Source organism: Haplochromis burtoni, unplaced genomic scaffold, assembly GCF_018398535.1.
Source record: "Haplochromis burtoni strain Fernald_Lab_line unplaced genomic scaffold, NCSU_Asbu1 Contig_78, whole genome shotgun sequence".
NCBI classification, from domain to species: Eukaryota; Metazoa; Chordata; class Actinopteri; order Cichliformes; family Cichlidae; genus Haplochromis; species Haplochromis burtoni.
Genome location: NW_024582439.1, coordinates 877,879 through 898,371, shown reverse-complemented (window position 1 = coordinate 898,371; position 20,493 = coordinate 877,879). Strand labels below are relative to the sequence as shown.

At 39.2% G+C, this 20,493-nt stretch overlaps 1 protein-coding gene across 3 annotated transcripts in view; it reads right to left on the bottom strand.

Moving 5' to 3' along the window:
* The window catches only part of LOC102292352 (guanine nucleotide-binding protein G(olf) subunit alpha), a 53,965-nt gene that overhangs the window by 18,736 nt on the left and 14,736 nt on the right, over nucleotides 1-20,493 (bottom strand). For all 3 annotated transcript variants that reach the window (XM_005924578.2, XM_042222006.1, XM_005924579.3), the window contains exon 5: nucleotides 11,712-11,809. In XM_005924578.2, coding sequence (XP_005924640.1) covers nucleotides 11,712-11,809 — 98 coding nt within the window. The remainder of the gene's footprint in view (nucleotides 1-11,711; nucleotides 11,810-20,493) is intronic.

Sequence of the window (20,493 nt, the reverse complement as noted above, 5' to 3'; positions counted from 1 at the left end):
GGAGGGGGGGATAGCCATGTCTACGTGGTTACTTTCAGTATAATAAAGCTGTAAAATCTCAGGTTACAAATGCCTGCAACAATAAATCACCCAACCAAGTGTTTACTTAAGTTAGCCTCCAAGCTACCTCTTTTAGCTCAGCCTGACAAAACACCCTACAGCTCAAACTGTCAACAAACCGCTGTGACACCAAAAAAAAATATCTATATAAAAAGGTTTCTATTAATAGCATTGTGTCCCATTCTGACCACGTTCCACAGGAGGTGAAAGGTGAGGCTTGTTTGACTAGTGGCTGAGGTGGAGGGAGACCTTTTGCCTGGGTGTGGCTGGACACAACTATCCTCTGGACTCGCTGATAACTGGGCCTGCATGCTACTGAACGCATTGAGGCCAACCTTGAAGTGGTGCTCTGAGGGTTTGAAATCCCCATGTGTGACAAAACATGCTAAACACACACAGTCATGTGCCCCCTCGTAGATTCTGCATGGCTCAGAGTCTGTGTGTAGCTCACTCTGCTAGGCCTGGGAGAGAGTGTGGAGCCAATGAGGAGGCCTGGTCATGATTAGGCAGCAAAATGTATCCTCGCGTGTCAAACCTCACTTTGATCCATTCAGCTTCCCCTCTGTCTGTCTCAGCAGTGAAAGAAATGGTTGAGCTGTGTGGGTGTGTGCGTGTGTGTGTGGGGCAGGGGGAGACAGAGAAAGCAGGGAAGCATATAAGTGCATTCATACACTTACAATGATTTGTTTTATGTCAGGGCATTAAGAGAAAGTATAGTCAGGAAGTGTATATTCTCCCTCTCACACGCACGCACACACACACACATATACAGAAACACACAAAACCAACACAGAGGCGTTTTGTGTCTCACCTTCTGCTACTGACCTTCCCTTTGTTTACAGCGCATTGCCGGGATACTCCCTTTGATTCGGCTTCGCACACGTGACCCTAGCCAGTTTCTGCTCTGCAGTGCTGCTGCTAAAAATAGCCTCAGCTTGCCCTGGCTCCACAGCTAGTTTACATAAGCTCTAAGGGGGGTGGGGGGAGAAAAGGGAGCGACATAGGGGGAGAGAGAGGAGGGGGAGTCTCAGTAAAGAGAGAGCGATAGAGAGCGAGGGGGAGAGAGGAGGAGTAAAAAAAAAGGGGGAGGAGAGAGGGAGGGAGGGGATGGGATCTATGGACAACCATTCCACAATCTCTGAGCAGGGAACCTGCAGCGCCACTGCTGTCCTCCAGCAGACTATGCCTTTACACTCCTGGTCAACAGCAGGGGGTGTGTGTGTGCGTGTGTGTGTGAGAGAGAGAGAAAGGTATTTGTGTATGTGTGTGGTCGGCGCACACAGTAACAGACTCACAGATATCCACCATTCACGAGGCTCGCTCTGTCTCTCTGCTGGACGTGCATTTTAACCCAAAAATAAAAAATCTATTTATAGCCTCCCCACCCCCCAAATCTTTAAGTGGAGCATAAGTTCTCATCGTCCTCTGCAGCACTGCTTACACTGAGCTTAAAACCACCATAGTGATGATTTACTTTTTTCATACTGTACATTACGACACAGATTTACATGTTAGACACTTTAGCCAAAATGTATATCAGGTGCTATGGAAATGAGTGGTGTTTCTAATGTGATTCTCCTCAGGCTAAAAGAAGCTGTCAGAGCCTCTGGTCTCTAGAAACAAAATAAAAACACATTGGCAGTGTAGCCAATCTTGTGGCATGTAGCATGCAACGCAGGGCAGCTTTAGGCTTTCTTAACCGCTTTCAAATGTCCACCCAGGCTGGCTGTTTGAATCTATAACTCAACGAATAGACAAAACAATTAAGTTAGAGGAAAACTAAAATCTCAAGCACACACAGGGCATCACTTAAAACATCTTCAAGTAAAAAGCGGTTAACACACAGACACACATACACACACTCTCTCTCAGGGAAAAGGCTTGGCATGTGTTCTCATGTGCTCCGCAACATCCTCTCTGCTATCGCTTTCTGGCCTCAAGAGACGACTGAAAAGAGAGAGAACGGCTCGGTCCCACAGGGGGCTCTAACAACCTTAAGGACAGTGGTTTGTGTAGATGGTGTCCCACTGAGGTTGCAGCAGATCTGATCCTACATTTCAGTGCAAAACCACTCCTTCCTTTCCCTCAACTCACAGATACAGCCAAACACAAACACAAACACGCACAGTTCCATAGTGCGTCCTTTGATTATTCCTCAGTCAGATGACAGGAGGGTCATCTGATTTTAACAAGCGACACAAAGGTTTTTGTTAATCTGGATTATGGTCTTACATGACTCATTTTATGTACAAAGTGTTTAATTTTTTTAATTAGTAATGTAGCGATAATGTAAATGAAAAACAGAGCTAGAAGAGTTTTAATTGGTTTGAAACCATTTAAAATTTGTTTACCAAGCATTCATGCCTTAAAAAAAAAAGAAAAGAAAAGAAAAAGAAAAAAAAAAAAAAAAAAAAGAGATAAAGCCGTAATTTTTTTAATGCCTTTAAAATGTTCTTACCCGAACAACAAGGTGTGCTGTTTCTATGGCCTGTTTGGTGGTTGAATCTAACATAATGAGGAACATTTGTTTGGTTGTTTACAACTTTAGAGCTGGGAAATAAAAAGAAAAGAAAAAACTCTCACCATAACGCTACCAAAATGTTCCTCTTCCTCATTCATTTCTTCCTCCAGTCCACTTCCTACCTGCCAACAAATGCTTCTCTATTTTTCCATCAAAATAAAAACTACTGTGCCATTGGGATTCAACTCTGTCTAATTCTGGCCTGATACTGTACTTGAAATTAAAGTTAGGCCAATAGTTAATGTTTGTTTATATGTTTAAAAATTTTCATATTTCTGTCTGACTTAAAGTACATGGGTTTTAAAATCCCACCAAATATTAATATCAGTGTGCATCATGCACACAAGTTTACAGTTGTCTCAAATCTGAAACATGCACACGCTACGAGTTTGAAAACACAAAGGCAGCAAAACTTTAAACTGTGATGCATCCACTTTCTTGTACTTTAGCCACACTGTGCAGTGAGAAGAAAGGCAGAAAGCTGAATCGAAACAAATGTGGATGGTGGAGGTTAACTCGCAGTAATATTTGTCAGCAGCAGTACGTTAGCTGACGTTAGCCTCAAAGGCAAAAATATTTACCACTGCCTAACAACACTGCTAATCCAGGACTAGCGGTGTATGTGAAGTTGTGTTGTTGGCACATATCACAAATCCTCTTCTCAACAGCCCAACTGACAGTTGTAGTAGCTTGTTGTTTCAAGGCTGCCGTTTCAAACTTTCATTTCTGTCATTTCTTTCAGACTTGCGTCTCTCATTGGCTGTTGTTAAAGTAATCATAACTATGTGGATTTTAAATCTTTAGACTGTTGGTGTTTCTGGAAGTTCTGTAAATCCTCACACAGCCAGCTTATCTAGGTTTGTCATCAGCACTGACAAAGGTCCCAAACCACTCCGCTGAATGACGGGACAGGTTAATAACGCCCAAAACTCCTGAAGCCAAGTCAAAAGAAGAGCTCCAATAATATATCAGACTAATATTGGCAATGGCCAACCCATCATCAGTGGGATTGTGCAAAGAAAAGCTTAAAAACCTCAAAACAAGTCTACTACATTGTTTGTAAAGATGATTCCTCTAGAAAAAAAAAAAAGAAGAAAATATAAAAACACACAAAACAAATAAAGCCTGGAACATGTATCTGGATCAGCAAAAAGGTTTTAGAAACACTCATCTCAGCCAGAAATTCAGACATTACAAGTAAAATAAGAGTCAAAATTGATGGAACAGCACAGATAAACCAACAGTTGTCTCTTTTGGTGATAGGCTGACATCAATCCATATGACCGGAAGTAGAAAATACCGCTGCACCTTTAGCATGACATGTTCTTACAGCCATCATCAGACTCACAAACCTCATGGACTGTGTTGACTGACAGAGATCAGTAACGTAGCTTTCATCCCGTGTGAAAGAAAATCTTCATAGTGTCAGTGTCATACCACTTAGATGATGCATAAATTTAAACTGTGAAAGTAACCCGAATATAACTTATGCAAGCAGCAATCCATACAAATCAACAGAGTCCGTGAAGGTTTAACAGCTTCCAGGGGGACAAATATTTCTTATGTGATAAAAACAACTGATCAGAATAAAAGTTCTTACACTGAAACATAAACACAAGTAGAGTCATTCAGACTCATCATTATAGGCGGTACATCAGATCAACTAAAACATTAAGAATTCAAGCAACTTATTGGTGACACAAAAAAGCAGCAGTGACATGCAGCCAGTGTATAAATATCGCTCTCTCTGGCTCTTCCATGAACAGAAGAGGCTCCTTATTGAGGAGAGCCACTGTTTGTGAAGCCTAGCCCCTCTGTTTCTGTAGGGCCTTCAGGGGCTGGGGCTGGCTGACAATGCCAACCATTCTTAGCACTTTACAGCCCCAGATGACTGTGTCAGTGGCCCCCAGGCTGGTGGCAGAGTCCCGTGACCAGCACTAAACCCCAGCCCCAGCCTAGTCAAGCCTTAGACTTATCCACCCACAGTCAAGCCCGATCTCCGGGACTCTGCAGGACAGTTGGATACCTGGCCCATCCTAGGTGTACCTCTGCTGTGGCCATTTTCACAACATAACATCCTAACCTGATTAAACATGCACCACATGTCAGTCACAAACTCAAATCCCAGTTTTAAACCTAAGAACCCGAAGCTGAGTTTTGAAACTTGCTTAAATTAAAAAAAATAAATAAAAAAATTCTTAGTCAAAGCAGGCGTTTTCACATAACAATAAGTAATTAGCAATTATATTAGCAACTAATTTGGATTTTTGTTTCCTGTTTTTGTACTTGATGAATAACAACTGAACTCTGTTTCAGTTTAAGAAACACTAATGACCTTAAAAACAAGCTGGTGGGTGTGTTGTGTGTGTGTGTGTTGTGTATGTGTGTGTATGTATGTGTGTGTGTGTGTTGTGTGTGTGTGTGTGTGTGTGTGTGTATGTATGTATGTATATATGTATATATATATGTATATATATATATATATATGTATATATATATATATATATATATATATATATATATATATATATATATATATATATATATATATATATATATATATATATATATATATACATATATATACATATATATACATATATACATATATACATACATATATACATATACATATACATATATATATATATACATATACTCCATCATTTTCCATTTACAGAATAACATGCACTATGCTTACATTATGTTACAAATATAAAGGTGAGTGTTCATATGTTTATTTTAAAATTCGGAAATATCAAAAAAAAAAAAGCATAAAATCTTAACTATACCCTATAATCAAACCACCTTCTTTTATAACTACATCTTTTGTTGCTGTTAAACCATCTAAAAAAAAGATTCAGATTCCTTTTCATTTGATCAAAGAACATTTGCCTGTTGTTTGTTTCATAATACATATCTAAATCTCTTAAATCATGCCCCTAAAAATTATATTATGATCATTTAAAAGACTAAAAAAATAGACAGACTAATAAAAAAAAAAAAAAAAAGAAAAACTGAAATGAAAAACAGAGAGAAAAAAACAAAACAAAATACAAGACTATGAAACAATAAGACATTACAAAAACCCAACTCAATTTGTGAACTATAATATACACACAAATCTTAGCATTAAATTATTGTGTTCCTGTTGAGACAAAGTCACCAGAGGAAGTACATGGTTGGCTGCTCTGAGTTTGTGGTACATTTATAAAAAATAAAAAAACAAACAAAAAAAAAAAAAAACCTCTAAGGCATCTCAGGCCTCATCCTCATTGCAGGAATAAGCCCCAACTTGTTCACAGCCAATTTACTCAGTACCACCACCATCCAGTGTAGCTCTCCTCTGGCCCAATCCTGTTTGGCTGCTGCAGCCCAACATCCCAGCCATCATCATCATCAAGCACACTAACACAAGAGAGTTTCATACCAGCCTAAACAGCATCTAGCACTGGTATGATGATGAATCTCAACATATTATTTGTGCCATGTTTTGTGTCATATTTGCTGTGGGAACATTCACCACAGCAGCAGGCCTGGGAGTTCAGATTTGCGTGTGAAAAAGTGTTTGATTTTGCCGTTGACACATCCAAGGCATTGCGATGGAACCAGCCTGCCGCAGCTGAAAATAGCTTATAATCAATCAGCTGGCAGACACATATCTGTGCTCTTAAAACGTATAAATGTGCAATGCAGAGGCCAGATCGATGGGTGACAGGATTCCAAAAACATCGATATGGACATACTCTTTGGCATAACAAGCGCCTGCCATCGGCCCGTACTTATTTCCTGTGCCTCTGTCCGATGGGCCATCCAGCGTTAGGCTGGCTGGAAAAAATATATCTGCCAGTGGTGCAAGGTCTGTGAAGGACAACACAAATGAAACAGAAGAGGTATATAATCCGCCCTTGTAAAATCTAAATATGACATCTAGCTAAATCTAACCAAAATGTGTTCTGGTGGCATTGTTGCAAAACCACAAATCGCAAAGAGTGAGCTACATATAGGTTATTTCCTTTTTGCTAAACCTGCATAGTGACTGATTAGCAAAACTAATTGCTATCAAGATCAAGGAGTCACCAGCACAGCCCCACTAATCAGCATGGTGTTTAAATATAAATAAAAAGAGTAAGATATGAAATAAAACTGAAATAAAAGTCATGACAATGCGGTTTTATACTATGTGAGTGTTACAAGCTTGTAATACAACTTGTGCTGACGTTTTCCAGGGAGAATCTTAGTATACTGCTAACATCAGAGGTAATAACCATGAGCAGAAAAACCTGCAAATAACCAAACAAGTTTAGATTCTCCCGCCATCTGAGGAACTAAAAACTCAAGTGAATTACTTTAGACGGCAATGTCCCCACAATCGTAGGACAACTCGCATGATCTGATATCCCTGTGGCGAAGTTGTTCCCACATCATCACAACAATGTTGGTCCAGGATCAACACCGCAACCAACCAATTACATTATCTCAGAATTCAGTTAGCATTACCTGAGAAGTTAGCTAATACTGTTAAAAACAACAACATAAATAACCCAAATTTAACTAACAGCAAAGTTAACCTGAATATATACCTGTTATATTGAATTGATTAATAAAGTAAATACTTTAAATGGTTACCATCTGTTCCAGGAGAGAGCTTTTTTTCTTTTCCCAGCATATTCCAAACTTATGACATCACAACAACATAATGATGCAGGAACAACACCAGCACAGAGAAATCAGATACACCAGGACAACCCTGTTGTATTCGAGCAGGGCTAATGAAGCTAGCATGATTGTTAGCTTTGGTTGATACCATGTATGCCTCATGAACTGTGGAAACTTTGTGGTTTGATCAGGAAGGGCGTCCAGCATATAACTCTCATATCTATCAACCACTTGTTACAAGGGCGCAAGAGAAAATAGCTTTCTTTATATACCGAGTGCATGTGTGTCACTCTGTGTTCATACCAGTGTATGTGCTTCAGTGCAGCTAAATTCGCTCAGTTTCTGTTAATCCATTACATCTGTTTGTGTCACTTCTACTCTACGCTCCATTTTAACACAGCCAAAAATCACATTAAATCTCTTCTCACATAGTTTTCTTTTCCTAGTGTCAGGCAACAAAACAAGGTGAAATATTGACTTTAATGCAGCCATCAGAGTCAATATTTCCACCAATATTTTGACCACAGAGCGAACAGAGGCAAGCCATTTACCAGGCCGCTGCTCTACACCGCTGAAATCCGGATTTCGTGATCTCGATGCAGTCTGGCAAAAATCTAACCCTGTTCTGAGAATGAAACTGTATTTACACATAAAGCAAAGTGTCTCAGCTCTGTATAATGTGCTGCACTAATTAAATTGGCTATTTCTTTGTCACTTATTCCTCTTCCTAGGGGCGGGGCCAGCAGCCATTCCAGTTCAATTCAAAGCTACCCTCAAAGTTCAGATATCTATAGTGGGAAAATATGAGGCTAACAATAATGTCCCATAATCTACCACAATAAAGTGGTAGATTATGGGACCTTTAAAAAGCAAAGCCTAAACAACAAGAGACATTCACAAAAAAATTAAATAAAAAAATACTGATATCAAAACACAAACATTTGATTTAATACACCCAGTCTCCAACAGAAGGACCTATGCTCCCTTTCTTTTAACCCAGTTGGCAGCTGAAGCAGTCTGCCACAACTTCCAGGATGGTTACTCAGAACAGTTCGTGGTCATAACAACAATAGGTGTGCATGTGTATATGTGTGGACCTTTACACATACATGTCTGTTGCCATGTAGGACAGAGTATCTATGAGAGTTCATACAGAGGTTAGAACCGAGAGGAAGTAAGCGAGAGGCTGTGGAGTCTGACAATTTCCAGCCTTCAATCAAAACACACGGCTCAGGCAACACAGGGATACTGTGAGGTTTCTGCTGAAAAGCAAGATTTAGGAACATCGTGCAAAAAGCCTAGCAGTTATCAAAATGGTTAGACCATTCATTTTTTTTTTCAAGATTTAATATTTCTGTTTATGTCAAATAAATTTACAGCACCACAGTTAGATTATTACACAACTTTATCTTTCAAAGAAAAAACATTCTGAGATGAAAAGTCACAAAGCTTTAAGTTTAACAAATAAGGTAATGTTTATTCTAAAGATTTTATTTTGTGATAGAGAAAACTAAAAGTAAAGCGGGGGCGAGAGATGGGGAATATAACACAGCAAATTGGCCTGGGGCGTACTCAAACCCATGCCGCTGCAGCCTTCGGTACATGGGGCACGTGCTAGAGGGGCGCCCCGATGATGATTCCTTGACCAAACATTATTGTATAACTGCCCAAACAGGAGCAGAGAGGCAGAGAGAGGAGGATAAAATGACAGGCAGAGGAGAGCAGAAAGAATGAATGATATTTTTGTGGAGGAGGAGGATGAAAATAGAGAGGGAAAAAAAATCTGACTTCAATCATTTGGCAGTATTTCCCCCCCCCCTCATTCAAAACAGTAGATGTAGGACAGAAAAAGGCATAGCAACCAAGTTCAAAATCAATACACACAACAGAGAAGTCACACATGAAGCACTGAAACACTGTATGCTTTTCATTGTCTTCATTTTACTGTGTTAATGTTTGCTCATGTCACAGGACAGCTGTATTATCAGCACTCGGGCTAGCTGCAAGCCTCAGTGGTTTCAGCTATGACAATATTCCTGGAGATTTCAACATTCAGAAGCATTTGCAGCATTTGTGACGAGGAAGTAACAAAGATCTGAAATGTTTATGGTACCACGATATTAAATGATGTCACCATGACACTGGGATATGGACTAAAATAAACACAACATGCTCTTTTCTTTCTTTCTTGCGCTGCCCTACAACACGCAGACTGACTCAGAGCAGCAAAGACAAACACAGGCCGTGTGGACTGTAACAGCTCCACCTTACAGATTCATGTGACTCTTTAACCATCACCTGACTTTTTCTCTTCTTTCTATGGACGCTCCTCACAGGCAGGGGAACAACAACAAAAGTTACATTAATGTTCGAGGAACAGAAGATATTTAGGGGAAAATTAAAAACTCTCTCTACACTGCAAACATATGAACACACCAGTCACTGATGTAGCCTGCTTGTGACCTAGAGTTATTAGTTTTGTATCTTCTAATGCGTTTTAGCTTTGAATTCAGTTTGGCTTCAGTTAGTTTCCAGAGTGGGCTTGCTTCTTCCAGTTTTTGTTAGTTTTAGTCTTTTCAATTATAAATATATATTTTAAGGGACAGGTATTTAAGAAAATTGTAATAGATGTGACATTACCACACCACTGTAAAGACATCCTAAGAACACTTCCTCTACATTTTATATTAATTCACTTTGTAAGTTCATTTATTCATTTATCTATTTATTTATTTTCCCCCCCCAAGTCTAGGTTTTTTTTGTTTGTTTGTTTTTTGTTTGTTTTGGGTTTTTGTTTTTTTTTTGGGGGGGGGGGGGGGGGGGGTCAGTTAACTGCCAATGTTTTACCACACCTAGATTTAGTTTGCAGTTTTACTTTAGTTTACTATAATGACCTCGCTTTGATCGAACCCTCAGAGATAAAGGGAGCCAACCTTTGGGATGGGAGGGGACTCCTGAGCCCACAGCATGTACATATCCTCATATTTACATGTGACTCCAGAGGTGAGTCAGAGGGGAAGCAGAAAGAGAGCACTGTAATCAGTGAATCCTTTTGCATATCCAAACTTCCTTTTACAGGGAACAGAGGGGCCCTTCCTAGTGTACAACCAGCTCCCTATGGTGGCCCAAAGTGCTTTAGGAGCCGTAAAAACAATCCGGGACTCTCCTCAAAGTGACATCAGTTTCAGCACCCTGCACACTGCAGTATCAGTACTTACTACATCTACAGTTCAGCTGGACTAAGATCGTAGCTGCTACACTTTACACTGTTATTTAGTGAACCAACCCGAAGGTAGATGTTTGTCTTACTTAAACAGTTGAAAAATACTAGCTTTAACTAGAGCAGGGATAGTGGCCTAACAAAGGGACTAATCTGGCCCATCTAATGGATTGGCAAATTGTAAAAGTTGCTATTAAACAAGACCTATATGCTGGACAGTATTTGGAGGATCACTTCATGAGAGCCCAGACTGTTCCTTTCATGTCTACATCATTGACATTATAGATAGCCAGCCATACAAAACCAAGGAATGAAAAAAAATTAGGCATTTTTTTTACTGTTATTATTCCATTCAATAACAAAATTCCTGTTTGTTTTTTTTACTTTGTTTTTTCCCCAAGTTAAGAGAAATTCTCACCTTTTTTAAATTATGTGAAAGAGCTGCCAACTAATATGTTTCTTAGAGCACAGTTAAGCCAAAGCCCACCGACAGGTTTCTTTGATTTTCTACATAAGTATTTCTTTACGATTATGTTTCTCAAAACTGCACATCTCAGGCTGTACATCAGTTTTGCAACAATAACAACAATCACCACCACAATAACAACAATGATAGCAATGAAAACAGAAGACCCTCAGAAAGTTTCAGCTACGCTACTTAAAACCAAAAAGAAAGAACTGATTTAGAGGCATTTAATCAGTTATAGATTGCAGGAAACAGCCGTCTAGCCAAGACCAAATTTAACTTTATGTGGTTTATGAGCTAAACTGAGTTTGACACCCCCGAACTGCAAGATTACACCATCATTACCTAATTACAGTTTTCAATAGAACAGCTTCAATAAATTTAACACTGGGGCATTTTAATACAGGTCAGACCAGGCTTTGCATATTGCCATGGAGAAAAGCCAAACACTGATATGAGGAGAGATATGCTAAATTTTCCAATGGACAGCTACAGCTCTTGCTCAATTTGCCACACCCAGAGTAAACATATCTTAGCCACATTCATATACGACATGACACCAACAGACACTGCAGAGCTTTCACCTCAAAGGCGACAGGGGGAAAAAAAAAAAAACAGCCCAAAAAACCAAGGGGGTAGATGAAGCAGAGATTATAATTTGCAGGATGAAAAACAAACCAGGTCCTTTATCCTTCCCATTTATAGCAGCACAAACCACCAAGTACATAAAAGCATGTGTTCATGAAGTGAACTCCGTAAAATGTATTATGAAGGTTTGAACTCACTATTGTGCACAGTCGATGAGCTGGTATTCATTGGACCTCTCAAAGCATGCTTTCACTCCTTCGTCGTCCCACAGCTTCTTTGCGTGATCAAAGAACTCCTGAGAGGGATTTAAAAAAAAAAGTTTTAAAAGCAACAAAAACACATCAAGAAAAACATTTATATACAAGTACATGTACAGTCATATGAAAAAGAAAGTACAATCTCTTTTAGTTCATCTGGTCTTCAACAAGTCTTATAAATAGGTACAAAACATGACATATTAAATATTATTCATTTAATAAAAACCAAGACATAAATGAAAGAGCAGTGTTGGAAAAACTACGTGCACCCTCACTGTGTCTATAGGAATTAAGAGAGTGAGTAGCAGCCAGGTGCTGCTAATCAAATGCACTTGATTAACTTATGACTATTAATTGTGAGCAACAAACAAACACAAGCAAACGTTTTGGCTTTTTCGTAGTCTCAAGCATTTAAGGATGCTGCCCAGCAATCCAGGAAGGGTTGCAAGTCCATTTTCAAAAATATAATCCTTGCCAGGGAGAAAGATTACGCACAAATTGCCAATCTCCCCAGGAGTGGACGTCCCAGAAAGCAGCATGTTAAATGTTAAAGTTCATGACAGTAGAATTAGAAAAAGACTGAACAAGTATAGCTTGTTTGGAAGGGATACCTGGTGAAAGCCTCTTCTCTCTAAAAAGAACATGGCACCGTGGCCTAGGTTTGTAAATTTGCATCTGAACAAACCAAAGAACCGATGAGACCGAAGTGGAGAGCCTTGGCCGTAGTGCACAGCGAAAACCAAACAGAATATCAACACTAACACCTCATACCAGTTGTCAACCACTGTGGCGGGGGAGTGATGATTTGAGGCTGTTTTTTTCAGCTGCAGGACCTGGTCACCTTATAGTGATTGAGTGAAACAGTGACGATGCATCTGACAGCTGGAGCTAAACCTGGGCTAAAACTGCACCATGCAACAGGATAATGATCCAAATTGCCCACAAAACAAGAATCAAAGCGTCGCAATGGCCTGAAGTCTAAAACTTAACCTGACTCAAATCCAAAAGTAGCATCTAGTAGTAGCATCACGTGGAAAATTATGAAAAAAGTTAATTGCTAATAAAGGTGGTTCAACGAGTAATTGAATCATGAGGCGGACTTAGTTTTTCCACTCATGATTTCTGCATTTTTGCTCAGTTAAATAAATAATAGGACAGTTTAATAGATCGCGTGTCATTGTTTACCTGAGGTTTTGTTTAAACAATTTTAGAACTTGTAAAGGACCAAATAAGTTTTTTATTTGTATATCATGTCCTGACACATACATTTTTCTCTTTCTTTATATAAAAAAATAGAAAGAGGTTGCAATTCTATCCTGTGTATTATGACATTTTCCAAACGTTCTCATGTTATTTCTGAAAATACAACTTTTTCTAGTCATGCTGCAACCCAAGCATGTTATTTCCTGACTTGAAACGTATTTAGCCTAGCTTTGGGATACCTGTTGGGATACCTTTGCGTAACCTCCAGTTTGCAAGAACAACATTCTCTCAGCAAACATGAAAGCACATAAGAACAACAACAACAACACGTTGCGGGTGTCCACAGCTCTCCGTGTCCACTAACAACAAATACATTCACGACCTTTAGCTTTGCGCCAAAAACAGATTTCTTAGAATCGGTTTCTACTGCTACACGTAGCAAAAGCCCAACCCTATCTTTAACCCTTTTCACTTTGGTGCTGTAAGGTAATGTAAGGTAAGTAGGTCATCTAAATACCTTCTGATATGTTTTAGTTCTCCCCTAATGGACAAGACCTGAGAGAACAATTTAATAAAAAGAAGAAGAAAAAAGAAGAATGATGATTCAGATATTGGAAGTCCAAGCTAGTCCGAACACTGCTGTGTCACTGTAGGGGCATGAAGTGACAATTTATGACATTGGAGGGTAGAATTAAAATTGAAATAATATTGGATTGATGCAATCATTTACTGTAAATCATTTCATTACCATTTCATTGGTATTAATTAACTGTTAAAAACCCACACCATCTGACTCCAGCTGCATATTTGAGGTGTGAGAGTTCATTTCATTCCACTTGGCACCACCAACAAAACAATACGACTTCCCGGAGAAGCTTTCACGTAGCCATCAAGCTAATTCTGCGCAATGAGAGCGGGGATGCTGCTGGCTAAGTGTATTCACTGATCATCGTGTCTTCCAATGTTATTGCACTTTGCATTCAAAGTGAGGGCTTCAATGACATGACGCATGACATTACACCTGGAAATTTAAAGCAGGACACTGCAGACACTTTTTGGCATGAAAACAAAAAACTTTTTTCCTTTAAAATAACCACTTTGTATAAACATCTATCAAGAAAAACATACTAAATCACACAAATCACTAAACTGAAAGTTACATATACACAGTACACACACACACACACACACACACACACACACACTTCACCCAGACCAAATACTTTTCTTCCATAGCTGGAGACAGTTACCTCAAAATGCAGGAGCAGAAAAGAATTTCTCACTCAACATTTCCTATATAACTACTGGACATGATGAAAACAGCAGGTCTCCTAGTTTGTTAGATCTGAATCACACCTATACAAAGATATGCACCATATATTCATAGCCATGCTTCCAGGTTTGGTTTTTTCTTTTCCACCCAGTATATATATATATAAGAAAAAATGGTTGGGTTTAACATACTCAAGCTAAATGATTTAGTTTGAAAAATGGCTATAAAAATGAAAAGTAAGGTAAGAGTCTTTGAGCACATGCACCCCCCCGAAAGTCTGTTGTAAGCCAAGAAAATCCCTAGCTTTATGTTCCATTTTACAACCTGTTGCAACAGAAAGGACAAAGTTGTAAACTAAAATGCTAACAAACACCATCTGTATTAGTCAATTAAGAGATTAGATGTTATATTGGGGGGGGGGGGGTTACACTCACTGTCACAATAGAGACTATACAGTTCAGCCCCTACTGTCACTCTGTAAGGACTGCTGTGGTATCTTAAGTTTTCATGTTTAAATTACAAAACTACAAGATGACGTTTAAAGAGAAGAGAGGGTCAGAGTGAACTTAACTGTTATGTCTCTCTCCATTTCATTAAGTCTGTCTGACGTTATCTATGTCCTCCCGCCAATCTAAATCTAAAAGCAACATGAGAACATACGTCTTGCATGTACGCAATTTTGCTTTCCCATTCAATTCCTTGATCCATGTTTATCCAGGAATTTCTAAAAACTTAGTGTAGATCCTCTAAAGTACATAAATATAACCTGCACTTCTGGTGAATGAAATACATCCATCTATGCTGTAAATGCGTAGTTTCAGTACTTCAGCTAATGAGAGAAACTCATCAATGACTTTAAGACACTTTCCAGGAGTCTCTGTTCAATCTAGACAGAGGTGATTGGGCTAATATTCCTATTCGCTGCTTGTCCACATGTCTTTGAAATGGGCTCCTACTCTAGCATGGAGGCACCACATGACTCTCTGCGCTCAGCACTGGCTCTTCGCTGTGACTGGAGAGAGGGTTAAAGTAGCCCCAAACCAGAGAGAGAGGGGGAGAGAGAAAGGGAGAAGGGAGGCTGATAAATGATCACATGCTCCGGGAGATCTCCTCTCGGCAGATCCGGTGATTCAGTTAAACATGGAGGGGGGGGGGTAAAAAAAAAAATTAAAAAAAAAGACTGATCCAGTCCTTTTGTTATATATGGCCTTACATTTAAGGTTTTTCCTCACTTGTGCCTTTGATAGACTTTTCATGCCAAGCTGTTAGCTGTTCTATCAAAATATGCAACATAACACATTGCACAACTGTGGATCTGCTTCCTGCAGCACACAGTTTACCTCTTGAACAAAAAAAAAAAAAAAAAAAAGCAGCCATATTTGCTTTCTGGTCTGTGTTTGCGTTCACCTCGGTTTCAGTCGAAATTCAACCCCCAACTGAACCAGTATCAGTAAGACAACACTAGTGCTGGTACAGGTCTCATAGAAGAAGCATTAAGGGGTCTGAGACCCTAAAGAAAGGCTCAAAAAGGCTGGTGAGTGCTGAAGCTTGATGGAGGGAGGATGAGGGGTGGAAGGGGCAATAAGAAGGAAAGGAGAAAAGAAAAAAAAAATATGGTCCTTAGGGCTCTTTTCCACAGAGGCGTGTGACACTGGGTCTTTGAATAAATGCAGTGTGTGCTACAGTGCCCTACAGAGGAACTGATAACACAGAAAGAGACCAGGAGGGAATCTGCTAAAACACAAGTTTTTTAACCCTTTCCTATGCTCTTCCTCCCACGCCATTTCCACCCCCCCACTCTATCGCCAGCCTCAAGATACTGATCATTTCTCAGCCTCTCAATGTTAATAAAGTTTTTGTGATGTAATCTGTCATACAGGTCAGGAAGACCAAGAACAAAATGGCCTACATTTCACTTAACTCATCAAAATAAAGTTGTAAAGCAAATGGCTTGCATCTTCCGTCGAACACTTAAATTCATTTGGGTTACTTTATAGATAGCCATTACAACTGTTCAAGACTGTTCTTCATTTTCCAGGGCCCGGCTCTAAACTAAATGATATATAGAGCGTTTGCAGTCCCGGCCCAAAGGTTCTGTAACAACCTACCCGAGGAAATCAGGTTGTTGGAGTCAGTCACCTCCTTTAAGTCATATCTTAACCCATGCTTTTATCTGATACCTCTTCTCAACTTGACTTTTAATTTCCCTTTTGCACTTTGTTTTATTCCCTAAATTTTGCAAATTCTGTTATTATAGGTTTCCAATTAGTAACTATTACAACTGAGCAGAGTTTGCTTTGTTTTGCTGGTCCTGTGAGGAACTTAATAACATGACGTCCTAAAACAGTAGCTATATAAATAAAGTTTTTTATTGTTATTTATATAAGATGAAAAAAACATAAGAGAAGGCCTCCAGGCCACCTTTTGCCTCTCTGTAAGGATCCTCAAGTGATGAACTGGAAAAACTTCAAGGACTTCCCATGTTCCACTATAAAGATAACTACAACGGAAACTGCCCTTGATGTCTGTAATGGGGAAAAAGTTAAGCACAAAGCAGTTCCAATTACTTACAGGAGGAATAATCACAGGTTTGGCCTGTAAACCGATATAAGATGATATTAAATCATGTTACACACTCACTGACAGTGTTCCACAAGTTGAACCGCAAAAGATATGAACAGTGCATCCGTACAGTAACTCTGCTCCAGCTTAAAGAACAATAAGGTTCGCCTTTAAGAACAGACTGCAAGATATAAAGTAGCATTTTGGAGGCTTGATCCATCAGGGTGTAAATAAGTAACATTAATATATTTCAAATATGTCTAACAGAAATAAAACTACACAGTGCTAAATAGAGACCGGGGCTCATTTGAATTTGCTTCACTTCAGCTGACAGACACTGTCAAATGGCTAACGTTGCCACCGCAGTGACATTTGTTTCCATTTGCATAGATGACCGTTTGTATCCGTGCTTTCCTTTCCATGGGTCTACTGTTATCCAGGGCTACAGTGGGAAAAAGTTTTCCCTCCTGCTTTGATTATTAAGAGTAAAGGGCACGAGAGCTGAGCATATCCACTGAAATATGGCATAAATAAAAATGTCTCTCAGTTTTACATCAACATGCAAAAACCATACAGGATGATATCCATTGGTTAACAGAAGCAACGTCAAAATTTCCACCAGCAATACGTTCAACAGATCGTGACACAATGCGACCACAGCTCTGAGGCTTGTCGCCTAATACAGTCGCAACTGCGAAAATCTTCCGTCTACGCCCTGACAATGATATCAATATATAAAACCCAGTTAATTTAACTGTATTACTTGATAAACAAACCAAAACAACAACAAAAAAGTCATATGGACCCAGCCCATGGTGTCAAGTGTCAATGATTAAAAGACAAATGGAATTTTGGTGGCATTTTGGTTTACAGTGCACATACAAATTGGAAACGGGTCGCTTTTTACCAGCATGTCAGCAGGTCTGAGATTCCCAAATAACAGAGAGGAAGTTGGAAAAGATTAAACGATCTGGAGAAAACTAAGTTTGAAATAAGCACATTTTCAGGTTAATGGGAATTAAAGTAGTTTACAGGGAAGGGGACATCATTTGGTGCATGTTATTTTTTTTAGCCATCACAGCTTTACTTATTAATTAAGAGAAATGTAAGAAGTCAAAGGTTATTGTGTACCACTTCTCCACAACACAAAACATGACATCATCTGTCCAAAAATATGCTTCCACGTTTCAAACCGGCGCCAACAGATGAAAGCCACAGGTTGCCGATTGGCCGTGTTCCTGCACTGCTGTATTAGATATCACGCCTAGTGGCACTAAGTGACAATGTAGTGGTGACACTGACGGCACAAGTGAAGCCTGAGACCGATGACAAGCACAGACGCTCCAAACAGAGCCATGTTGTTCCCTTTGGCCTGGCCGGGCCTGGGAACTCAACGCCGACTCTCCCCACGGCCCCGGCCCTCACACAACACAACACCAAGACTACTGCAGGCACTCTCACTGTGGGCCCCAAATGCCTTTAATGGTTATTCTTGTAATGTCTGAGCTTAGCACAGTTGCAAGATCCAAAAAAAGAGCATCTTATTCCAGATAGCTTCAACATCAGCAATGAAACCTTATCAGAAATTCATTGTAAAAACATGCAGCCAAGAGAGATCAAACCCACAAATAAACTTATGTCCATCTTGTCTTATTTCTCCATATAACTGGCAACATTTTTAGAAGCTGAAATTGTACAAGGATCGAGAACAGCAGTAAAAGTTTACAGGGGAGAAGCTCGAAGTGAGCAATTTGTTTTCTACTAAAATTAACAGCGCCACTTGGGTCTAAAGATACAGGAATGCATACAGAAATAGGAATCAATTTTAAGACTTCTTAATAAGGACAAATGGATACCAGTTCCACAGGAGAACAATACCAACTCTAGCAGTGTGATGTAGTTTTATCTCTTTGTATAACAACTGACCGTCTATCGCGTGAAGAGTTGCTTTAACTTATTCTTAACAATAACACTGTGGGTGGTTCATCATGCCCAGTGTCACTAGTCTTTGGACCAGAAGGAACTGCAAAGATAAAAGACTCTAGTGGCAACAAAGTTTTCCAAATATCAGCAGAGGGTTGATACTCTTCTAGTCATTATCTGGAACTTGATTGTCTTAAATCCCGTCGTCTAAAGTTAACGTTTCTGAGCACATCTTGAAACCATTTCAAAACTCAAAAATTGGAGCCATATTCTTTTACTATTTCTACATTTCCTCGTCTGTCTAGCTTCTTCTTCTCCTCCTCTCATTGTTTGTCAATGCAAGATAATTTTAAAAAAAGAAAAGAAAAGAAAAGAAAAGAAAAGAAAAGAAAAGAAAAGAAAAGAAAAGAAAAGAAAAGGAAAAAAAATTTCTGATTAGAGAAATGTGAATCAGGTGACACGCCGTGCCATCGTTTCAGTTCCAAGGACTGGTGTAGTTCAAAACCTTTTGGGAAGCTTTTGACAGAGCTTAAAGTCAACTTTGCTCAATTTGAATAGCATTATTTCACTTAAGCAGTTTCCTGTAAGCTCCCCAAATACACAGGAAAGGGAGAAACTAGCATGATTTTGCTTGAATCCAACTTTGAGATGAAATCAGGATACAGCAAAGGACGGCTAACAGCTACACATTTATTAATGTTTCACTGTGTTTATCTCAGTCCTGTTATTTATTATTTCACTAATACATACCAATGCAGTATATTTCAATTCCTGAATGCATCTGCAGCTCCTCTACATCCTTCCACCCCAGAGTATCCAGGGTTTTTTTTCAGAATTTGGAAGAGCAGCACACAGAGTAAGTAAACTTTTAGAGTTTAAACCTCTAATAAAGGTTCCCTAACTAGGCTTTCTATTATGTAATTCGTTTCCAATTTGCTTTAAAATTTTCCCACGTCTGTTCTATTTTATTTTAGAAACATTAGAAACCTTGTAATGGTATGCGTTCTCGGTCAGGCCTCCATGGAAAAATAGATTTTAATCTTTAAGGGACTTCCTGTTTAAATAAAGGTTAAATTAGAAAATGTTGTGTAGCCTGATTTTGCCTTACGATTCCCAAATTCTTCCTTAAAGTGAGGATCACAGCTTATATCCGACTTATATCGGCAGATACTCAGAGCCAAGGTATCAAATCGGAAGTGGAAGTATAGAAAGTTGGATCAGGGCATCCACAGTTAGGACATATGTAAACTGAAAACCTCTGATAAGTAAATATAAAACTTTAAGACATTTCATGACCTTACTTTTCTTTTTAAAAATCTTTAAAAATTCCTAAAGACCCTCAGGAACTGTGGTTCCTGAAATTTCACACCACTGGTTAAAACACAAAGCTGAGCAGCTGAAACATAAACTGCACTCGATTCCCCTGAAATAGCATGTCAGTGCTTTCTCGCTCCTGTTAACCTGAATTAACAATAATAAAATTCAAAACGTCCCTCTGTGTATCTGTAGCTCTGTATCAGTTTGTTATTCCTGTTCTGTGGCACTGCACACCCAGTGTCAAACAAGGAACACTTTGAGAATTATGTAAAACATTATCTACATTTCCAACACATGACCTCGTGTTATCGAATGGCTGATCGCACACTGAAAAGATGTGCTCCCACTAGTTATCATTTCCATACTTAAGTTCATATCCTGCATAGTAAACACTATGCCCATAGGGTAGTTATGAAGGTGTGTGTGTGTGTGTGTGTGTGTGTG